Here is a 22,391-nt window from a genome sequence, read left to right on the forward strand (position 1 = left end):
TGAGTTCTTTTTGAAAACGACATCCTTCACACAGTATTCATCACAGCTTATGTGTAGACACCAAGCTACAGTGGTATACAACAGGCAGGCGTGTTCTTGCCATAAAACAATGAGACAAAACTTCTGCAGAGTTTCTAGTGATGAGACAGAAGCCTTTGTTCCTGATAAGAGCTGGATGTCAACCTATCCCTTCTGTAATTGCACTAATTAATACTGTTACAAATCTCTGGAACTTTCTCATTTACAAAACACTGTTACCTTGCATCTGGCTTTGATGAGGTGAAGGTGAATCAGCTGTTTACAGCTTGATTTAACTACCTGTTCCCTCTGTTAACAATGACCTGCTAATGGATGAAGTCAAGCATATGCACCGAAACACTGCCTCTGACTGAGATTCCTCATCAAAATCTGAGTGCCCTACCTGGGTAGGGCTGTGCTCAGAGCTCCTATGAAGCAAATACAGGGAGAGATGAGAGAAAACTCTGAGGAAACCAGAAAAGTGAATTGGTCCTGATTATGTTGCTAATACAGCATTTTATCAGCTCATTTTTGTAGTTTCCCAGCCATCGGTTTCAAAACTCTGCATGTTCTTTTGAGCTGAAATAAGCGTTTCCCTGCTCCTGAAAACTGAAGGATCATTCCTGTGGTAAGGAAATAAATACGCTGATGTTATCATTCCAGACTTTCACCAGGGGATGTGGCTGCAGTCCAATTTACAGGTCTGAGTTCAGAGTAACTTCCTAGAAGCCAGCAGAATTTCTCCAAATTTCAAGCTGTCTCAAACTTATTATTTCAGTTATGGCCTTTTCCTCATAATGATTTGAAGTGATTGCTTATAGATTTCAAATGTCCTCTGACCTTTCCTAATTTTCTCTTTTTGTTTTAAAGTATATTCGGTGCTGTTCGAACTGGTGCTTATATGCTGTACATTTTGATGACCAAAGGCCTGAAGCAGTCAGTGTGTGACCAGAGTTTTTACATTGGACCTGTCAGCAAATTCTGGGCATATGCATTTGTGCTAAGCAAAGCACCTGAACTAGGTGAGTACCCTCTCTCCTTCTGTTGTATGCATTTGTGTATTTTAGAGAAGAAATGTCCATGCAGGATGCACAAGAAGGGTCTCATCACTGTCAAAATCCCATTTAAGTCTCAGAAAAACTGAGTAAGCATAACCAACCCCAAACTACATGTTTTAGTCTCTAGAGGTCAATTCCAACTTGGCTGAAGTTAGATCAAAGTGCAGCTGAATAAGACCTCTCCCAGCCCAGGAATAAACTGCAGTGATTATACACAGCAGGGCAGTCAAGAAGTAAAAGCAATCTGGTCCATACCTCTTCCTGAACTACTTGTAGGCAAATCAGTGGTATAATTGGCACATCCTGTGGCTACAGAAGTGGAGGGTGGGCTGTTGCAGCTGTGCCAGCAAGAAGCTTTGAGTCAGGCTCTGCCTCCATTTTGCAGCTTTCATTCTTCAATACACATCTAAGTGTACAATTATGAACAGTAAGGTGCTTCCTCCCTAGACTATGAAAGCTGTGGCTGTCTGCTTCCTACAAGTAGAAACCAATTTCTCATAATATCCCTAGCTTTTTCAGTCCTGCTTTTTATAAACTTATATCTCTCCAGCAGTTTCTTGATAAGGATACTTAAGATACACATGTGAAAGCCAACTTGAAAGTCAGTCTTCATGTGTTCTCATCTGTGGCTTATTAGTGTAAGAAAGGGTTGTTTTATTGGAAAGGAGTAGCCCTCCAGCTTTCATTTTGGAGAATGCCCTTATTAAACCCCAAAGGATTGCAGCTCTCACTGTGTACAGGTGTACAGCAAAAATAAGACTTTACCTTTCAGCAGGTGACTTGGTTCAGCAAATTAGAGGATAGCAATTCATCAGCATTAAAACTAGAATGAGACAGACACCAGTTGCCTTGCTGTGTCATAATCCTTTGGTTCCCTGCTGCTTAAATTGCTGCTAACCCACTGAAATATAGTTGTTTAAAATGAGGAACATCAGCTAGAACTGCACAGCAACAAAAAATTGAACATAGGATTACTTATTAAAATATGAGTCAACATCTTGCAGTTAATGAAGTGAACAGCAGCATTATGGTTTATTATAGACCTTGTAAAGACAGGGCAGTTTTGCTTCCATCCATGACTTAGATTTCCTTAGATTTTCAAACTAAGTTCCCAGGTTCAAATCTGAAATTCTTTTGGAAACACTGTGTGTATAACAGTAGAAAACAAGTAGCATACATATATATCTAATTGAGATGGCTCATTGCAATAATGAGAAGCAGACAGAAGGAAAAAAGTGAGACAGAGGAATAATATCTACTTTTCTGCAATAGTAAGATGCAGATTTGCAGGATTGTAAAAAAGGGATGTGTGTTTCATCATAACCCAAATTTCTTTCTGGAAGCATCTTTTTTGGTACAGTAGGTTGCGTATGCAACAGGTTTTTTTGTGTATTACCTCAAAAGGTTTTAACTGATTCTAACTAGGTTCAGTTTGCATGTAGACATTTGAATCAGAGGATACTGTGCTGCTTCCTCTAGGTTTTCTGCTCTCTGTCAAGCTGCATTTCTCTTCCAGTCACAGTGTATGATGGGCAGTCTCACAGTTAGGACGATACACACACACCCACCCCCCTCACTGCAGGCCTTTGTGGATAATGTTTGCAGCAAAGGGCTACCAAGTAAACTTACGGAGTTTTCAGACAGGGTTTTCCCTACAGGAAAAGGCAGGTGCATTGGTTTGCTAAAGATTGCATAGAGATTAGGAGCCAAACTGCCTCTCAAAGGGCCTAGAGATGAGGTGGATTTCATGCTCTAAAGTAGTGTATACTCCAGCAACAGCAAAGGGAAGAGAGCGCTGCATTAATTATGGAGTTGTTTGATATGTTTCTCATTTCCTCTCCTCTTTTTTTTTTTTTTTTTTTGTGTTTCGTTCTTATTACAGGTGATACAATATTCATTATCCTTAGGAAGCAGAAGCTCATCTTCCTACACTGGTACCACCACATTACGGTGTTGCTTTACTCTTGGTACTCCTACAAGGACATGGTGGCTGGCGGTGGCTGGTTCATGACCATGAACTACGGGGTCCACGCCGTCATGTACTCGTACTATGCCTTGAGGGCCGCTGGCTTCAGGGTCTCACGCAAGTTTGCCATGTTCATCACCCTGTCGCAGATCACTCAGATGTTGATCGGTTGCGTGATCAATTACCTGGTCTTCTCCTGGATGCAGCATGGCCAGTGCCATTCCCACGTGCAGAACATCATCTGGTCCTCTCTCATGTACCTCAGCTACTTTGTGCTCTTCTGCCATTTTTTCTTTGAGGCCTATATCGGCAAAACCAGAAAAGAGAGGAAGGATGACTAGTGGTAGAAGCGAGAATCCATAGCTCAGGGTCATCAAGACAAACAAAATTATAAGACAAAAAAAAAAAGGCACAAGGAAACACATATATGTATGGTGCAGCTAAAACTTGGCAGCTTAGGGAAAGTTAGCTTGGTTTAACCCAGTAAGTTTATGATCCTATCATGGTGAGGACTCACTGAATTCTACTCTATCTCAAAGGACTGCTGATGAAAGACAACTTCCTTCTTGTACCTCTCTGCTCTAGAAAGGAAGGAGAAAAGAAGAGAAAAATCAAGAAAAAAGAGAAGAAAAGAGAAATGGATTAATGTTAAGGGGGGAGAAAAAAGTACGTTAAACAAGCAGTGTGTTTCCCCAAGGTGGAGGAGAGACTTTAATTTAAAAAAAGAAAAAAGGTTTCTAAATCCTTTCTAATAATTTCTCTGCATTAAAAAAAGAAAAAAAGCAGAGGTGACAAAAAATATCTGTCTATAATAACAACAAGATTGCAGAATTAAAATCTTTTCCATAGAAGGTTGATACCTTTAGCCAAAATGAAACCCAAAAATATGTTTCCTGCATGGAAACTGGCTGAAACTCCACACTGTGGTTATGTATGGAAAAGAGAAGAGATTGATTTCTCTGCTGTGTGCTCTGCCAGGAGAGCAGATCTGGGACACAGAGTGACCTCCCTCAGAAGGTGGAAAGAGGAGCAGTACTTTTACAAGAGTTTAATGTGAAAAGATGCACTGTTGCAATACATATCTCAGAGAGTGCATTTTCCAAGTGCATTTTTCAGTTAGAGGCAAGGAATTTCTGCAGCAGGATAAGTCATAGAGGGTTAAATCAATCAATATTTGCTAAATTACCAGGGGCTAATAGTGGAGGGATATTCAGGAAGGAGAGGGAGACAACTTCCCTCATGAGATTTTTAGGAATTATCCATTACTCTTAATTTAGCCTGCAGCAACACTGAATTAAATGGGGGAAATCGGGAGAAATCGCAGTTAGCGAGAAGAGAGTGATTTATCTGCCCACTGTTTTCAGAACAGAGCCCTGTGGTACAATCTGGATTCTGTGTTTTTGCAGACACGAGGATGCCTGCCTGAGTTGGGAGAGGTGGCAGGACTGTGTGACATTGGGTATCACTGTGCTTCTGCATCTGCCTCCTGGGCAGTGCAAAGATGTTCAAAGTGCCCTCCTCTGGTCATGTGGAGATACTACTACAAAACATACTTGGGATAGGTTTTTCTTGAGATTTGTGTAGAAAAAAATTAGTCTAAATGAAGTAATTTTGCTGCAACAGCTTGACTCTAAAGTCCAGAGAGAGTTCTCTTTCATTGAATAAATATATCTCTGCAGAATCTGTACTGTAACATCAGACTGACCGCTTAAGAAGACACTCTTTCTTCTCTGGAGTCAGCTACAGATTTAAGGAGAAATGTATTTCACTCTGAACCTTAGAGAGTTAGTTGAGAACAGCCATATTCTTTCAAAGACGAGTAGATTGCATTATCTGTGATATTCCAGTCCTTACAAAGCCAAATAAAATGTGTAAAAGTTCCTAGTATTTCAAAGACGCAAGTATGTACACTTGATGTTAAATGTGTTAATGTAGTATTCTAAATTGTAACAGCTAGGTAGTTTAACTAAACAATTAGAAGAACTAGATCAACAAAATAGGGACTGCTGTTCTGCATAGAATATACACACACCTATAACTACACCCATATACACATTCTGTGAATTGTCAACAAAAAAAAAAACCAGCCCAGTGGCAGAGAATCACATTTCCTGGCTAATGCAAAAGATTGTCATTATCTTTCTTGCTTTAATTTGAGATTGTACAGTACAAAGGGGTTTTTTAATTATTATTTTTAGCTTTAATTGTGCTGTCATTCATGAAACAGAGCTGCTTTAGTATCCTGTTAAGAGATGACAAGGGCTTTCGGTGTCTCATTATATACAAAAGAAAAACAAATAAAGTTACATTCCATATTATGTGAATGGTCTTACAAATCAAAGGCCTTTTCAGGCTCAAATCGTAATTATAACAAGCAGAAAATGAGTTTACATTTGTGTTATTTAAGTTATTGATGTGCTGACATTATTTTATGGTACAAAACATAGCAAAATGTGATATGCAGTAATGAAGCTATGATATTCATTAATAGGACTACTGTATACGTGGAAATATTAGACAAAACCAATTAAATGTGTAAGCCATTTTGTTATACAGCTTGGGAATAGATAATTATAATGCTGAATAAGCCTTTTTCCTCATGTTTAATTTTGCCCTGGCTAAAAAGCAGGTTAAGACCGGTAAAGAGTGGAAAAGGCAAAATTAAAGTTAACTGCAATTAGCTGATAAAGCATTAGTAAAGCCCACCATTGTGCCATTTAGAGCCTCAGTCCTTTGTGTCTTAAGTCTCTCAGACAGAGCAAGAGGGACTGGAAATGGTCCAGTGTCTGGAGCTGAAGCTGGAGCAGAAATCTTGGACCCTCTGAAGTCAGTGTAGGCTTTGCTGTACTTTGAACAGAGCCGGTGTGCCTGACTGCCTTTATCTGAGCAGAGGGGAAGGAGCCCTGCATATCTCCTGCAAATTTGAGGCTTATGGCTCATGACTCAAAACCTTTATCAATGGCAAGTGACATCACAGCATGGCAAAGACTTGTGGCCCAACTTTAACATGGGCATGAGACAGGGTAGGGTTGCAAACAGCAGTCTACCCTGTTTCATACTCTGTTTTCCTTAATTGCACAGGATCAAACCCCTACATTTCTATGTCCTGATGGCAACGCTGACAATGCCAACGCTGATTTCAGCAGAGCAAGAAATCCACCCGCTCTTTTCCCATCTCCCAAAGCCCTCATGGGTACCTCTGCACCGTTCCCAGCACCTGCTCCTGCCCATGCTCACTGCCCTCCCAGACAAGGCTGGGTGTGGGACAGGCAGCTCCCCTGCTGCCTGGGAAGCAGCTCCAGTGCAGTCACCAGCCCGAGTGACCTCCTCAGCAGGCAGTGCAGATGCACCCCTGACGTGCAGGGGAAGCTGAGCACCAAATGCAGGGGGCATCCTGGCAGGTGACTGGGCTGCAGACAAACGTGCTTTTAGGGATGTGGCAGCAGGATCAGACATGTAAGGTACAGTGACAAATTAGGGAACAGTTGTTGTCATGCTGGGAACTGGCTGTGACACTGCCATTTGCTTCAGGAAATTACAACATCACACACGCATTTACACAGGTCCTATGGCCCTGTTGTACCACTGGGCTTTTCCTCTCAGGTTTTCCACTGGAGCCAAATGGGGTGACTGGCATTAAAGAATTTGACAAAAAGACAAAAAACAGCTGACACTGTTTTTCTTACTTTTCTTCCCCTGAAAGATACATGCATCGTATTTAGACATCACATTTAATCCACCTGCTTATACTTAAACACTGAGCTTGTCAACCCTAAGGTAATGACACCTCAACTCCTGCTGTTCCACACTTTGAGCCACAAGATACAAACAGAGCTAATTGAGTCCTACTTATTTCCCCTGGCTTGAGTCTTGGAGTCATATTTTTAGATTTTTCTGTCCAGTACCAGAACTCCTTTTTCCCTAATTATTTTAAAGAAATCTGTAGTTCTGTTGCATTCACACATGCCATGGGGAATTCAAGCTTTATATAAATTTACCAAGGATTATAGGACCTGCGACAGCCATGAGAGATGCTAGAAATGCTGTTATGGGATCCACTGTTAAAAGTCAGGAAAGTTCCACTGGTGACGAGGTCACTCTGCCAGGGTCAAAGTCTGTGTTTTATGTTTTGATGCATTAATCCTATGTACTGAAATAAAACCAGAAAGGTCGGTCTGTATTTATGCTTAGGCAGCTATCAGCAGAATTTGGCTCTTCCTTAACACTACGTCTAAAGTGTAGTGAACCCTTTCAGGAAAATATTTTAAGCTAGTTACTAAAAGAATAAAAGCTTAGATAATTTTGCAGCCTCTTTAAACTCTGCCTGTGATGGGAAGAAAACCCCTCATTCTTACAGACCTTCTGTAACTCAGAGTCACAAATCATTTATGTCTGGGCTCACCAATAACACCCAACTAGGAGCAGCTGGCTCCAAAAGAGACGTCTCACCAGCATCTCACAGTAAAATGATACAAGTTTTACTTGAAAGATAAGGCCTGAAGTGTGCAAAGGAAATCACTCAAAAGAGTCAGGAAAGATAGCAGGAATAAAATAATTTGGTACAAGTTGCAGGAGAGACACAGAGGGAGATGTATTCCATATCCCAGCACAAAGTATTTCCAGGCTGAACACTTGCTCCTTTCCAGGGTGAGGAAAGGCAACATGGAAGGAGGGTGGGCTGCACAGTGCCAGGTTCTCAGGATGGGGTGGCTGGAGGAATAAATCTTCCATATAGGGGTCGTTCCTGCAGAAGTTACTTAGGCAGTTGCTCCCTGAGTGCAAAGGTGGGTCTGTGGATTTGTTTGGGGGAACATCCATGGTCTGATAATTTGTTTGAGTCCTGGGTGTATTTTATTTTTTTCTCCTGAAAGTAAAAACTTGGGACATTTTTGATGAAAACAATGGTACCTCATGGTTCAGGCAACATTCAGGTGGTTTCAGGCAAACAAAGAGCATAAGAGGCCAATTACTGTGACCATGAAACAGCAGCCTTTGTGAGCAGTGCCAGATATAATGCAGTAGTGCAGTTCTATCCCTGGTAGTTGTAGCTTATCCTGTACTTCTGAAGCAGGAGCAGAAGTATAACATCTTCGTATAGAAACCATAAACACAGACATAAAGTAATGAAGATGACTTTAGTCAGGGAAGAAATCAAAACCAATTTCAGACCATACTGCATAAGTTCAGGAATTGATCCAATGCTTGCTGAAAGTGAGATCGTTGGTGAGATGTCTAATGACTTCAGGTAGCTTGAGCCCAGTTGCAGAGGGTGATGTAAGACCTAAATTCCCTTTTTGCTTAGTGGTGACATGAACCATCTGGGGCATTACTCAGCCCTGAAGTGGGTCTTCAGTCATATTTTCCATCCTAGCATCAATGAGCCCTCTACAAGGGAGGAATTGTGACTCAGAATTGTCAGTGGGTTTCCAGTTTTATTTCAATACATTTTCCATTCCATTTATTTTATTGAAAGCAAACTAAAGGACAAGTCCCTGATCTTGCTATCATGAATGCTCCATTGCAGCCAGTGCACCATACACAGGCTTTTGCTTACAGGGGTAAAGGCAGGACCAGGGTCTTGTTACTGATTTAATTTCTAGCAGAGCAAACACCACAGGGTAGGATTTGATTTCTTAAATTAAATCAACTGTACCAACACAAGTAAGATTGGATCTGCACATTAACTTGACAGCTAAGGGGAACCAGGGCCCTCCCCAGGACATCAAAATGTAAAACGCTGCATGAAGAGGGGTTAGAGTGTATTTCCCAATGGGTATAAAATAGTACTTCCCTGAAACAGTGACCTTCCTGAGAAATCTCCCTTCTGTCCAGTCCTGGACAGCTTCAAACATGCCTGTCTGCTGAAAAAATGCAGCTCTGATTGATTTATCTGCTTTCTCAAAAAGGGCCACTACATGCTTTAGGCTTTTTGGAGCCTTAAAGCTCAAGCTAGATTTATATTCAGAAAAAGAAAAACAACCTTAATATGTGTACAATAACTAGAAGAGAATAGTATGAGAAATATCTTTATTTTACCATTTTCAAATGGCTATTTCATTACATAAAAGGAAGTTTTTATTTTTATTTTTTTGGAGTATATTGATATTCCAAATAAATTTTAACTTTTGGTTCAAAATAAAATCTGTCTGCGTCTTATTAATCTGTAACATCCTTTTTTTTCGCTCTACTGCCACCAAGTCCATCTACTGAAAAAGAGAATTGGTTCTCCAGATATGAGGCTGCAGGATAATTACTGTGTCACTTCCCAGCAGATCTCTACCAAGTTCATCTTTTTGTGCACTACACAGAAGTGTTGTGGTTTTTTGTTTTGTTTTGTTTTGTTTTGTTTTTTGTGTGTGTGTCACATGCATCTCTGTGGTGAGAGTGCATATCATACAAGGGCTTAAATGTCCTGATTGTACATGCTTACATTTTGGAAACCATGATCTTTCTGTCTGTGTAGAAACAGGATCCTTGTCTATCATGGTACCGTCTGTGCTGGGAGAACAGGAGAGCAGCTCTTGCCAGTGAGCCCTGCCAGTACTGTGCTGTCACTGCCATACTGATGGCACTGACTGCTCTGCAGCATCTCTGCACCAGCCATTTTCTGGATAATCCTGTGTCCATTGTTCCTGAACATCCCAGTTATCCCTCTGCTGGCAGCACAACTTGTGCAGACAAGTGCCTCTGCTGAATGATGGACGCAGCCGTCCCCACTCTGCTCAGCAAGAGCAGTTCACGGCTTGTTCTGCTCTTCTCTTTTGGAGCTAAGGTAAAGCAGGCTATAAAGAAAAAGCTTTGTTGTCCTATATACACAAAGCAATGAAGTTACCTGCATCCATCACAGGACTAACCGAATTCTGAGGCAGATCCAAAATGAAAAATGTTTGGGCTGCATCATCACCCTGCTGAACCCTCACCACTCCCCTGCTGGCTCCCCAGCCCCACAACAAAGGGCAGATAGCAGAAGCTGGAGGCAGAGGGAGGAGGGTAAAGCGGAGTGAGAAACCCACAGCAAGGACCCATGGGCATGTGAGAGAGGCTGGTGACCTTCCTGAGGACTGGCTTGGGAATCAGCCCAAGGAGCAGTCTGAAAATGAAACAGCAAGAAGAGGGAATTGCACGTACAGACTGGGAAGTTCTGCCTACCATCTTCGATATTATCACAGGGAGAGTGAAAGAGCGAATAATGAAGCAAAGCTGACAGGTATTTCCAAGGTAAGTACAGCTCAATAACTGGTTCAATAACCAGGCAGAAAAAAACCAGGATGTGGGCAGTGTAGGATTGTTTCAGGCTTATGGCAGAAACTACATTTTCTTTCCTTCAGCTCTCCATGCTTCTGACAGGTACCTGTGACACTGTCTATGCCCCCAAGGACAAAAATCAGCTCTTCTTTCTAGTTTCCTCTGTCAAGCTGCTGTGGCTTGCAGTGAGCTTGTGCTTAGAAGTCTCCAGCAGAATTAGTCATCCTGGGGACATCCACTAAATGTGGGATGCTGCTTACCCAGGAGTATTGGGATTTAGAAATTGTGTTGTGCTTGTCCTTTAGCACTGAGTGGACAGGCAGTGGTTCATCACCACATGGCTCTAGCAGTGCTGTTTATTGCCACCCCAGCAAGAAGAAACATTTTTGTAAGCTGAGCGCATGCAGGAGCCCAGCCATAGTGGAGGGGAGCTGTGGAGCCATAGCTGACATTCTGACAGCTTGTGCAGGGCACAGCCCCAGCTCTGCCATGCTCTGTCCCTCATGCACAGCAACTTCCTCAAAGACAAAGCTGAAACACTTCACAAAGTTCACAGCAACTCCATGCAAGCAATAACAGATTCTACAGTGATGCTGGACTTAACCAAGAAGTTTCTTGAGTCCTTGCTACACTGCTTAATGTCAAAATGCTGAATAACCATTCATTATCCATTCTCCTCCAAGTGGTTTGGTGACCTCTGTGCTCCCTCAGAATGATCTGCCCACCAAATCCCTGCCAGAAACTCCCACATGCCTTCAGCTGTGCCTGCTCTGCCATCTTCCAGCCCTTTGGAGGCCTGAGAACTTGTCAGGCAGCAAATTCTTGCTGCTGGTCTGTCAGAAGCTCACCAGAGAAGGCTTAAAAGGAGTTATTGACAATGACTTTCACAGCAATGAAGCAGGCTCTGTTGCCTAAATTACTGATGTGGGGGAGTGAGATGATGCCAGATGAATTCTGCTAGGGCACAGTGCTCTGCCTTGCCCCTCATCTACACTGCTCTTCACATTTTTTCTGTGCTTTACACAGCCCCAGGCCCTGAGACTTCAAGGATTTTGACCGTCTGTCTGTTCAGCCCAGGCTGAAATCCATTGCTTTGTGTAACAGAGGAGGACTTTTCTATCCACCTGCTCCAGTCCCCATCCCACTGTTGCCAGCTGCAGTTTGCAATTCAGTGCTCAAATCCTTTCTGCTGCTGTGGTCACTGTAATTCTTCATATTCTTCATGCATCACCAGTGCATCTCAGCTGCTGCCCCCAGCACTGCTGGCACCTCCACCGGGTGACTGATTAAGAAAATCTAACCACAGAAATGGCAGGAGGTAAAGTTGCAATAATGGAAATGGTAGTAGAAAATAATACAGGTTTTGAGGACCTTAAAGGTCACATGTAAAGGATTTTTTTTGGTCAGTATTTTTTCCTTTAAAATTTTACTAGAAATGCCAGGGATCTGAGGTTTGTCCAATGCAATGCTGGCACTTGCATACAAATGATGACACTCGAACTGCTAAGAGCATTTAAAACCTTTTTAGTAAGTACTTGTTAGAAAACAAAATACAGTTAACAAAGGCTTTGCTGTTCACCTCTTTTGCTTTCTCACTACAGCTTTTCTTTCAAGATGGCTTTATCCTTACAGGATAAACTGAGCCCACAGAGGCTGATGAGCATCTGTAAGACAGGTAAGATCACTGCTATTTGGGGGTGTGCTGTCTGCTTGGCAATGTTTTTTCTGTTGTGTAACAGACTCTTTGTCTAGGGATATAAATGCTGTTCAGGCCTGTTATCACATAAGAGGGTTATGCATTTTATGATGGCAACTCTGTGCCATTTCAGTATTTAATTCACAGCTGTTGATGTCCACAGAGTTTTAGGCTGGAAGGATGTTAAATCACTTCAGGCATATCTCATGAAACTGTTGCTTCAGGTGGAGCTTTTGCAAGCCCCAAGCAGATATGAACTCCTTTGTCCCACATGGCAATCAGCCTGGTGCAGGCATGGGGCTTGAACCCACACACACACACAAGCTGGAGAGTGCATCTGCAGGTGTGCTGGGTCTGGCATCCTGCAGTTGTGAGAAATACCCATCCCAGGGGGTTCCTGCCCTGTCTGTGGGCAGTGAGTCTCCCCCAGAGGGGTGCCAGTGCTCCCAAGGAGCTTGGAGAAGGTCTAGACAGCCTTGGACCATTGGTGACCACAATGTTCTGTGGGCTACTCTTGGTGGGATTTCTGGCCCTCAGCTTGCCCCAGGTAGCTGTTGTTTTAGGCTGGCAGAAGAGGACCATGGCCCAGTCAGGGAGAGTTCCTGGAGCTAGCAGATCCAGAGTGTGTGTGGGGCTGTTAATTCTTGCAGAATGTTGACCGTAGTGCAGAAAGTCATACAAGGATAGTGCTAATAACTTCACAGGGCTACTTTAAAACAGAAAAGCATAAAACATACAGGAAAATTGGCTTCTGAAAAACATCTGCTGCTTTTAGCTGATGGAACATTCAAGAGAAAACTGGGAAAATCTCAAGGACTCCAGCTTAAGGACTTGGTCCTATCTGAGGTCCTCTGTGAGCTTTCACCCTGCTTTTGCAGCCAGATTTGTCAGTACTAAACCATCCAGTGCAGTACCCCATGTGGGCCAAGAGAAAAAATTGCATGAGTTTAAGAGTTTGAAGTATGAACTACACTCAGGGAGCAAAATTCCAGAATATCTGCTCCTATGCAATTGATGTCTCTTTGAGAGAACACCTTTGAGCTGCTATTTTCCCTGCTTTATCATAGACTTGTTTGAATTAAATCAGGACACCTGTTCCTTCAAGCAAAAGAAGAACAAAAGAAATGAGATATGGCAGCTGGCCAGGACCATTGCATGCATATATAATGTTGGTGGCTTGTAGGGATTTGCATCCAGAGGCTGGGAACACCTGGCTTGTCCAGTGTGAGGAAACCACACAGAAACTCCAAGTAGACAGCTACCATGGACTTACAGAGCCTTTTCACTGGGTTGTTCTCTTCCATGCAGGTGTAAACACTCCTGACCTTCCTTCACTGAATGGCCCGTGCCGGGTGCCCCAGGAGGTGGCAGTGCACTCTAGCACTCAGAGGCTGCTCACTTGCACTGCCTTGACAAAATACTTCTTACTCCCTATTCTGCCACCCCATGGTGAGGCCTCAGTCTGTGCACAAGTGAGTGAGGTAAAGGGCTTTTCCCTGAGCAAAGGAAATTGTCTGTTTGTAGCAGGGGAGGAGGTAGCTGCTGTGTTTATGCTGTGTACTTGCCCTGGAGGGCAGCAGAAATGCCGCTGGCAGGTCCTGCAAGCTGCCCATGGCTCCAGGCCACCACACAAAATGGCATGGCTCAGGGAGAGCAAGCTTGGCAAGGCATGGGAGCCTCAGGAACAAAGACATCTCTGTCTTCTAAAATCATACAACACCACAGGGAGGATTGAGTGAAGGAGACAGCAAAAATTGGACAACAGAAAGGCTCCTTTCCATTCCACCTCCCTCAATAGGGCAGGGCTAATGAGCTTAAGGGTCTTATGTTTAAAAATAAAAGCAATTAATTTCTAAAAAATTGACTTCAGATGTAAAACAGAAAGAAAAAGTTGCTGGTATTTGAAAGAGGACAAACTGGTTGTCATCATTACCCAGCCTGACTTTCCCAGGCCTGCCTTTTTTATAACTTCAGATACTGCACATCTGACCAAAAACCTCTGCCACACCTTGGCAAACCAGGACACACTGTCATGTCTCTGCTCACCCGTGAGTCCCAGAAAGGCCGAGCAGCTCTCTGGGCTCTCTGCCTGCCCAGGGCTGGTGGATGTCTATCTCTCCTTGGCAGGGGAGCTTTCCACACGTGTAAAGGAGTGAACTTCAGTTGTATACAGCTTCAGTAAGTCCAAACTGTACGAATGTCTCTAGAAAATCCAATTGCTCTCAACTGTGTGGGATCTTTTTTTTATTTTCTTTCTTTTCTTTTTCACTTTCTCAAACTCCTTTGTGTGTAGGATAGTGGCAGGAAGAGGAACCAGGAGCTAATTTGCTGCTCAAATTCTGTAGAAATCTAGAAAACTTATCAAAAGTATATAGGCATTTACGTATATAAAATACCAATATTTTAACTGCAAAGGTCTCATAGGTGAATATTTTATGTATAGAACTTCCTGGAGTTATTTTCTTAAAAGGCAGGAACTGAGTTCGTTCTTAAAATTGGGAGATTTTTCAAAGAAAATATAACTTTCATTATGAATAACAGCTCACTGCTTGAAAGTATGCCATGCAAACTTTGAACTTGCAGTATTACAAGCAGTGCTGTGAAATGGTAACCAACTGTAAAGGTTAAAGAATACAGTTTTGTTCCTGATTCTGCCTTCAAAAAGGACTTGTATAACTCCGTATGGAGCATGCATTTGCCAGTCCTTCATGAATTCATTCTTCAGTGGGAAAGTTCTCAGCAGTCAAAACCCCACAGTGCTGGTCAGCTGCCTGCAGAGTGAAGAGCGTATATCAGACACCAACAAGTTGGTAATTCTGCAGCTGTCACTTTTTAATTTTGAAATTAAGCAATAATGATTGAAGCAAACTGTTCTTTTCTTGTACTGATAAGCTTCATCCTTCAGTATGACAGACACCAGACACTCTGGGTTTAAGATGTGTAATGTATTTTTGTAGATCTTTTTTTTGTAAATTCTTCCCTGCTGTAATTCTACACGTGGCCCATCTGAGTTGGAGTGAAGCACACAAGTTACCTCTGGCTCTGAGCAAATGCTTCTCCTTGTGGAGTCCCTCTCTAATACATTGGCAAGCCTAAAAGAGGAGAAAAGAGGGGAAGGACTTGAATTATTTTTCCAGAATGATCCCTGGTGAGCTAGTGAAAGAGTCACTTTAAGTCACCACAAGTCTGAGGAGATACTCACAGGCATTTGGTTGCCTCCAATGCCAGGACTGCCAAAGGTTTAGGCTGGCTGGGCACTTGTGTCCTCACTGCTGCAAGAGTTAAAAATATGTGTGTCTTAGGCATATCTCCAAACAAACCATGGAAATGGAAGCAGTAAGAATAGCAACAAGGAAAGACTTTGCACATGCAGTAGCCTACAGAGATGTGACTGTGGCATTGTGATGTACTGAACCAGTTCATTTACCAAACTCTCCATTTAAGATTGTTTATATCTATTGCTTAATGACTGACTGCTTGGTGAGATGCCTGTAAGTGCTTGTGGCTGGTCAGTTGTGAACCTGCTGTTAGCCACAATATGTCTGTTGATTTGATTTGTGTGTTAATTTCTTTCTATTTGTCCCCCTGATAACATTGGACTTCAGTGCAGCTGCTGATGAGCTCTCAACATTGATGGTCCTGTTTGTGTACTGAACCAAAGCTGTACCCTCACAACCAGTATTATTAGACAGGCTAAACTTTTATTTTTTACTGAGATTGCCTAGATAAGAAAGACACCACCTGGCTAAAGAAGTGGTAGTCATTCTACATGTCTCCAGAGCTTAAGCTACTTAACTTTTCCTCCAAGTTCTGCAAGATACTTCTTTGTTCCATCATTTGTTACTCTTTTTGTTGGCATGCTCCAATTAGATGCCTTTCACCAGTTCCAAAAAGTAAGATAATATTATCCACCACCTTTCACAATGCTTTACAAGAGCTGCAAGCGTGAAACTTCTAGTCCTGCTTGCTCTTTGGTTGAGCCATTCCATGGCAATAGTCATAAATTGTGCAAGAGGAATACAAATAGTTCTTCTTGAATTCACAAAGACTATTTATGCTGTTAAGCAATAATATACCTTACAGGGATTACAGCTCTGTAGAGGGTGAAATAGTTAGAATAAAAAAATCAAGTTAAACTATATATCTTTAACTTGAGAAAGTAGCATTCAGTAAGGAATGACTCATCAGTTCTTTAAGTCCACATTTACAGTGTGAGCTGAATACTGCTATAATTAACTGGGAAAGCTTCCAAAACAAATATAAAGAAAGATCCAGACAAATGTATTTTTGTATTTTAGCTAAAGCTAATCTCTCCATTGGTCATGTCCATGGAAGAATGGGAGCCAGTGTTTTTCTTAAAAATAGGTATTTCACCAGCAGGACTGTTATGAATTCTATGTCTTTGGATAATTATTGCATTAGGACACTTGAACCTTGAAAACATTTTCAAAGACACAAAATGAAAATCCTGATGTCATGATTAGAGGGTAGTACGTAATTATGGGATTTGTGTGACCTACTCTCTAGGCATGAACCATCTTTTAACAAAGTTCTTGGCACTCATTACTTTACTCATGTTTCACGTGGATATGAATGCCCTCACTTAGTCTGACAACTCTCCATTTGGAGAGGAGTAAGAAGATGTGCACAAGAAATGCCATGAAGAACCTCTCCTGGTTTATGAGAGGCCATGGTGATGTTACCAGTCTTTGCTCTGCAGTACAAAATTACCACAGATGCACTGTCCATCACACAGACCCTCTACTGACCTGCCTTCTCTGTGTCTTCCAGTCCTCCCAAAGATGGGATTTGAGGGTCAAAGGCACTCTGCTGCAATCTGCCTGTTCTCATGCTTAGCCAAGAGGACACTGAGTGCTGCCATGGCCTGTGATCTTACATTTGGATCTCACCTGACTGATCAGCGGCAGTTGCTCTTCACAAGTTCCTTCTCTCCAGAGATGGTATCTTGAGGGATGAGGGGTAATTTATCTTCCTTCTACCAGCTGGACCTGGAAAACAAAAAAGAATTTTATTTCATCTTAAAAATTTCTGGAATGTGCCATTTTGGGAAAAAAAAAAAAAACCTTCCCAGCTTTCGTCACAAGCTTGGATTCTAGGTTTTCAACTTTCTCAGCCTGAACTTTATGAGAAGCTTTGTTTTGTTCTTGAAGTAACTCTTCTTCCCCTTCCTCCTGCACCAGGTTTTAAAGGAAACTTTGAAAAAAATGTCTTTCTTTAAAATTGAAGGAAAAGAGTCTCTACTCCTGCTTGGAACCAACTTTGTTCCCATGAAGGAAATCATCAAGTAACTCCTGGGATTTCCTTGCCAAAAGAGAGCATGATTGGGCGATCAGCTCACCAGAGGGGTGACAGATCTGTAGACAAAGGACTCACTTCAAACACTAAATATGTGGAAGAAGTTGGCTTCCAAGATATTTTCTTTTCCTGAGTTGCTTTCCAACTGAGAAATACCATGCCCTTCATAGCTTCAGCTTCCTTTTTGCCACACAGCATGAAGCCTTCTGTGCCAGCCTTCCATCATCTGTTGGCAGCACATGGATTGTGTCAGCCTGGATGAGCAGGTCAACACAAACACGTACCTTAGCACTTGGAAAGCTTTGCCTCTTGGGCCATTGCCTGCAAGCAGAGCCTGTGTCACCATTCCCTGAGCAGGGAGGAGCAGAAGCAGCAGCATCTGGGCACCTGGCAGCTGTGAGGATCGCTGTGGGCTGGAATAGCAGCCTTTGGTTTTATCAGCCAGTACTTTTTCTCCCTAGAAATACATTTTGCTACTAAATTCCAGGCTACAAGAAGAGAGCACCAATCCTAAAATCACAGAGTGCCCAGGCTTTTGCCACTGCAGCTTAGGAGGAGAGGAAGCGAGCGCTCCAGCCAGACTGTGGAGGAGTCAGGAGTCCAGGGTTTGCAGAGAGAGAAGGAAATTGAGTAGTTTGGGCAGGCCAGCCTGCAAGGGGAGACCAAGCAAGCCTGTACAGAAACCTCTGGAGTAGGTATCTAATGGGCTTTGGTTTGCCTGCCCTGATGTAATTTCTTATTCTGTCTCATGATACTCACTTACAGGACAGAGGAAAGAAGACTTCCTCAGGATCTAGAAAAGGATTGTCATATATTTGCATTTGTAGAAGCTTTCAGGTAGGTAAAGGGATATTCATGTGAAAAGTCAGCCCTGATAGAAGAAAATATGGATACTCTCTGGGAACACAGCAGGGAAGAAGGGGTGTTTTCTCTCATATGTTCCTTTTCTTCCTTCACATGTAAGCCTGTCTGAGGTTTTCTGGATAGGATCTGAAGGAAAGGAAAAGAAACAAGTTTCCACCAGGACTGTGTTTTGATGAAGCTGTCCTGTGAGGGTGTGGGTGAGACTTAATTCTGAGCACATGTCCACTGTGCAGCCGTGGTTCTCTGAGCCAAGCCTACTGCAAGGTGTGTGCAAAAACTGGGAGAGAAAATTTCTTGCAGGGTACCTGACTGCTTAATGCTGCATAGCTTCCAGGGGAAAAATGCCTGTTTGACAACCCTCTCAGTCAGTCTAATAAGGGGAAAAAATCTCCCATTCCCAAAAATTCCTGCTTTCTAAACAAGAGAGCTGAGATCAGGAGGGAACTAGGAAGTGACTGCAAATGAGTGAATAAAAAATATCTGTGCCAAGACATACATCATGGGAAGAAAGTGAACATCTCTGGAGCTTTCATTAATCATCCAGATAGGTGGTCCTCAAGAGGAGCACAGGGGACATTTCAAGAGAAGGAAAGTATCTTTATTTTACTTTGCCATGGAAATTAAGAAATTAAAACCAGTGAGTGATGTATGCTGCAATTCTGGACTCCTGCCTTACACAGCCTGGTGGCCACCTGAAGGCTCTCCCCAGGAAAGGTGAGCATCACCTATCTGAGCTGCAGTGCAGCCACAGCCCTGCTCTGTCATAGCAGCACTGTCAGCCGTGCCATGTCCAACCTGTCTGAAATGCAAAAAAAAAAAAGCACAAAAGTAATTTGGATGCTCTGTGGGGCACCAGCCTGCCCGTAGAGATCCTGCTAAAAGTAATGTGGGTCTGAAAAGTGATAGCTGCTCTGTTTCTGTTTTCCACAAGTGCAAGACTCCTGAATTTGCTAATCAGGCTGCTTCACTACCTAGTAAAACATTGGTCCCCCGAAGAAAAATTTATAGCCTTCAAATTAAAAAAAACCATGTTACTCCTCCTGTCTGCAGACTTCTCTTAAGTGAGTTTTCAGATGTTCTGCTGGAAAAAATGGTTAACTAAACTGACTTCCCTCTCTAAATCTTCATGTAACAGTACAAGGTGACAAGCACCAGAGACAAACATGACAAATCCAGAGAACAGAACCAGGTAAGGGCTGGCTTAGTGCCACTTGTACCACAGTTTTCCCCAAGCACTTTTGATTTCCATTCTTTTACACCCATTAACTAGCTGCTTCCTGCTGGATAGTTTAATTTGCTTCTAGGAAAACCAGAGAGAATTTGCAATGGAGAGGCTCACTCAGTAACCTGGTGGATCTGGTTTTCCTGTGTAAATGCCCGTAATTCACATTCCTGCTCCCATAAAAATATTTTGTATACAAAAGGGAATGCAGGAGCTATGAAGAAAACCTGCTCTGTTCACTGTCTCTTCAATGAGTACACCTTGTCTGATGGATGAAGAGATGATAAGAGATGCCTTCCCTTATCAATCCTGATATAAATCAAGCAGAGCACGGTGTGGAAGCAGCATTTTCTACACCTTTGGGAAAGCCCTGCCCACCAGCCATGCTCTCACCCTGCTCAGTTGCACCAGCAGCCCCCTGTTGCCTTTCTTTGACAGATGGGCCAGACAGGTGGGAGTACCAGGAATTCCTCTCTGCCAGTGCCCCTGAGGAGCTGGATCACCCAGCAGAGCTCTGGATTTGGGAAGCATCTCTGGTGCCACCCCAAGCAGCATCCTTGGCCCATTAAGGAAAAGGGCAGTAGGACATGGAAAAAAGGTGTAGCCTTCTTGCCCATAAGGGGATGGATAAAGCCATTCTCCAGAGACAGCCATGGCTCTGATTTCTTTGGCAGCATTCAGAGCACCAATGGGACAGCTGCAAGCCAAGGTAACCTGTATCAGCTTAGAGCTGGCAGCATGGTGAAACACTCTCAGGTGTGTCAGTCAACTCCTCCATGACTCCTACTAAATCTGCTTTTCAGAGGCACATGCTCACTCCCACCTGTTGTCCTTTTCCTCTTAGCTCCCTTCTCACTGCTCCTATCCATTGGCCCCAGGCAAGCAGACCTGATTGGGGTCTGATTGCAAGGGGCTGATTGCACATAGGTGGTAGATGAGTCAATTCAGTGGTACCCTTCTTTCATCAGATGCACAAAACAACATTTCGGACATCACTCGTGCTTTTGAGTTAATCTTCCAAACCTACAAACTGTGAACTAGCCCTAGGGTTTTCTCTACATTAAATGTGATGTTTATGTGATTTGGGGGAATGTTTGACAGAGTAGGAGGTGTTCACATAAATGATACAGGCCAGTCAGAAGGTAATGAGGAACTATTTACTCAATGCAAATTGGCAATGATGGCGGCATGCCCTTGAGAAGACTCAGAAAATTAAACTGAGAAAAACCCTAATCTTCTTTCCATTCACTAGGACTAAATATTTCAATGTCACTTTGTCTCTTAAATTTTTTTTAAAGATTTATTGACATTTCATCCATCAATATTACACACTGATCTTAATAAGGCCTTGTGAAACCTTGTCCTTGAAGGAGCCACCCAGAAAGTCAGTAGCCCAAAGGGACAGACTAGTCCTTATGAAATGATGAAGACAGAAGTGGTCTAATCTTCTAGGACTGTAATCCTGCACAGCCAGTGGGAAGACAGATACACTGAGACTGAAATAAATGTGGGGATGGGCAGTGTGCAGAGCAAGCAGAGACTCCGACTAGAGCTCGGCCTCCAAGGGAGCCTGAGTTCATCTCACAGCAGGGAACCAACTAGCACAAATTGCTATCCCCTGTTGCCATTGCTTTCCATAGGAGAGGCAAGCAGTTATGCAGTGATGTAAGGAATTTTAGCGGGATTAAGTAATTTTTTTTCAGAATTGAGAAAGTGATCTTTGATCTTTCCCTCTGCAGAAAGGATCAGTACAAGCATGGTGAGCACGTGGGCTAGCATGAATGGCTTCCATTGCTGTTAGGCAATACATCAGCCAGGAGACCAACCTCCTGAGAAGTTAAACACTTAATTTCTGCAGGTCTATGCTTTGCCACAAGAAGAACTGTCAGAATCAATTTTTTTTGCTTCGACTCACAAAGCCCGGAGACCTTTCAGCATTTTCTCTGCTTCTCATTTTCCTTCTTCTCCTTTCTGAGGAGTCTTTGTTTGTCTCACAGATCTTGCAAAGTTGTTAGGGCCAGAACAAAGTAAAGCAAATCAATCATTTCTCCATCTTTAATGAGGTGATCAAAGAAAGAATGAACATGCACAATCAAAGTAAAGTGGATGCTCAGAGGTTTCAACAAGACAGACTCTTGAATCTACCCTCTTTCTTTCTCATGGTGCAGTTACTTATTTTCCAGGAATCTGACATAAAGTATATTGAAACAAATATATCTTTCCTAACAGCCTGACTACCACAGGGATTTTCAGCAGCTACACTAAAAAAAAAAAAAGCACTATATTATTGATCCAAAAAATGCTTTAAATGTCTATTGTCAGCTAAAAACTGACAAAAGAATCCTTATTCTATGACAATTCACTCAATTTCAGTTGAGACTGTAAAAATCTTACCAATGGAGGAAGATCAAAGAGCATTACTAGAACTGAATTCACAGCATTAACTACAGTATCTATGTGTAAAACAGCAAATTAGATGCTGTTTTATAAAGATTTGTTATCCTTTTATATTTAATCCGCAGAAAAAGAGTAAGAAAGAGGAGGAGATCTGACTTCCAGACCTATCCACTGTCCTGCTATTATTCCTAGCAGATGGCTATTGCAGCACACTAGTGTGCGAGTTTGGTGGGTAATCTGGGGCAGTGGTAAGGGGGGGTGGGGCTTCAATTTTAATCCAGCCAGGCAGTACACAGTAACACCACACTGCAGGGCTGCACCAGCTCAGCCAGGCTCTGGACACACATTTCTCAATTCTTCCTCTGCCAGTGTCTTTGCTCTCGGTGCCAGGCTTGAGAGGTTTATTCAGGAGGAACTTTCTGGCTCTAGAAAACACTCTGCCCAGAAAACCTTGAGGTGCTGAAGATGCCTCATGCCTGCATTGAATAGCATTTGCAAGCCTCTTCTAAGATGTAGGGCTGGTTGGGCTTTGCTACAAGGTGGTCAGGTCTTTCGTTGCCCAAATGTAGGTGGTTTGGTTTTATGTAAAACGCTGAGGGTAGGCCATCC

At 42.7% G+C, this 22,391-nt stretch overlaps 1 protein-coding gene across 5 annotated transcripts in view; it reads left to right on the plus strand.

Annotated features, from left to right (window-relative positions):
• The window catches only part of ELOVL6 (ELOVL fatty acid elongase 6), a 75,598-nt gene extending 70,238 nt beyond the window's left edge, over positions 1 to 5,360 (plus strand). For all 5 annotated transcript variants that reach the window (XM_066317821.1, XM_066317819.1, XM_066317822.1 and 2 more), the window contains 2 exons: positions 889 to 1,040; positions 2,959 to 5,360. In XM_066317821.1, coding sequence (XP_066173918.1) covers positions 889 to 1,040; positions 2,959 to 3,383 — 577 coding nt within the window. In that variant the 3' untranslated portion in view covers positions 3,384 to 5,360. The remainder of the gene's footprint in view (positions 1 to 888; positions 1,041 to 2,958) is intronic.
• Positions 5,361 to 22,391: the final 17,031 nt, after the last annotated feature.

Source organism: Sylvia atricapilla, chromosome 4 (assembly GCF_009819655.1).
Source record: "Sylvia atricapilla isolate bSylAtr1 chromosome 4, bSylAtr1.pri, whole genome shotgun sequence".
NCBI classification, from domain to species: Eukaryota; Metazoa; Chordata; class Aves; order Passeriformes; family Sylviidae; genus Sylvia; species Sylvia atricapilla.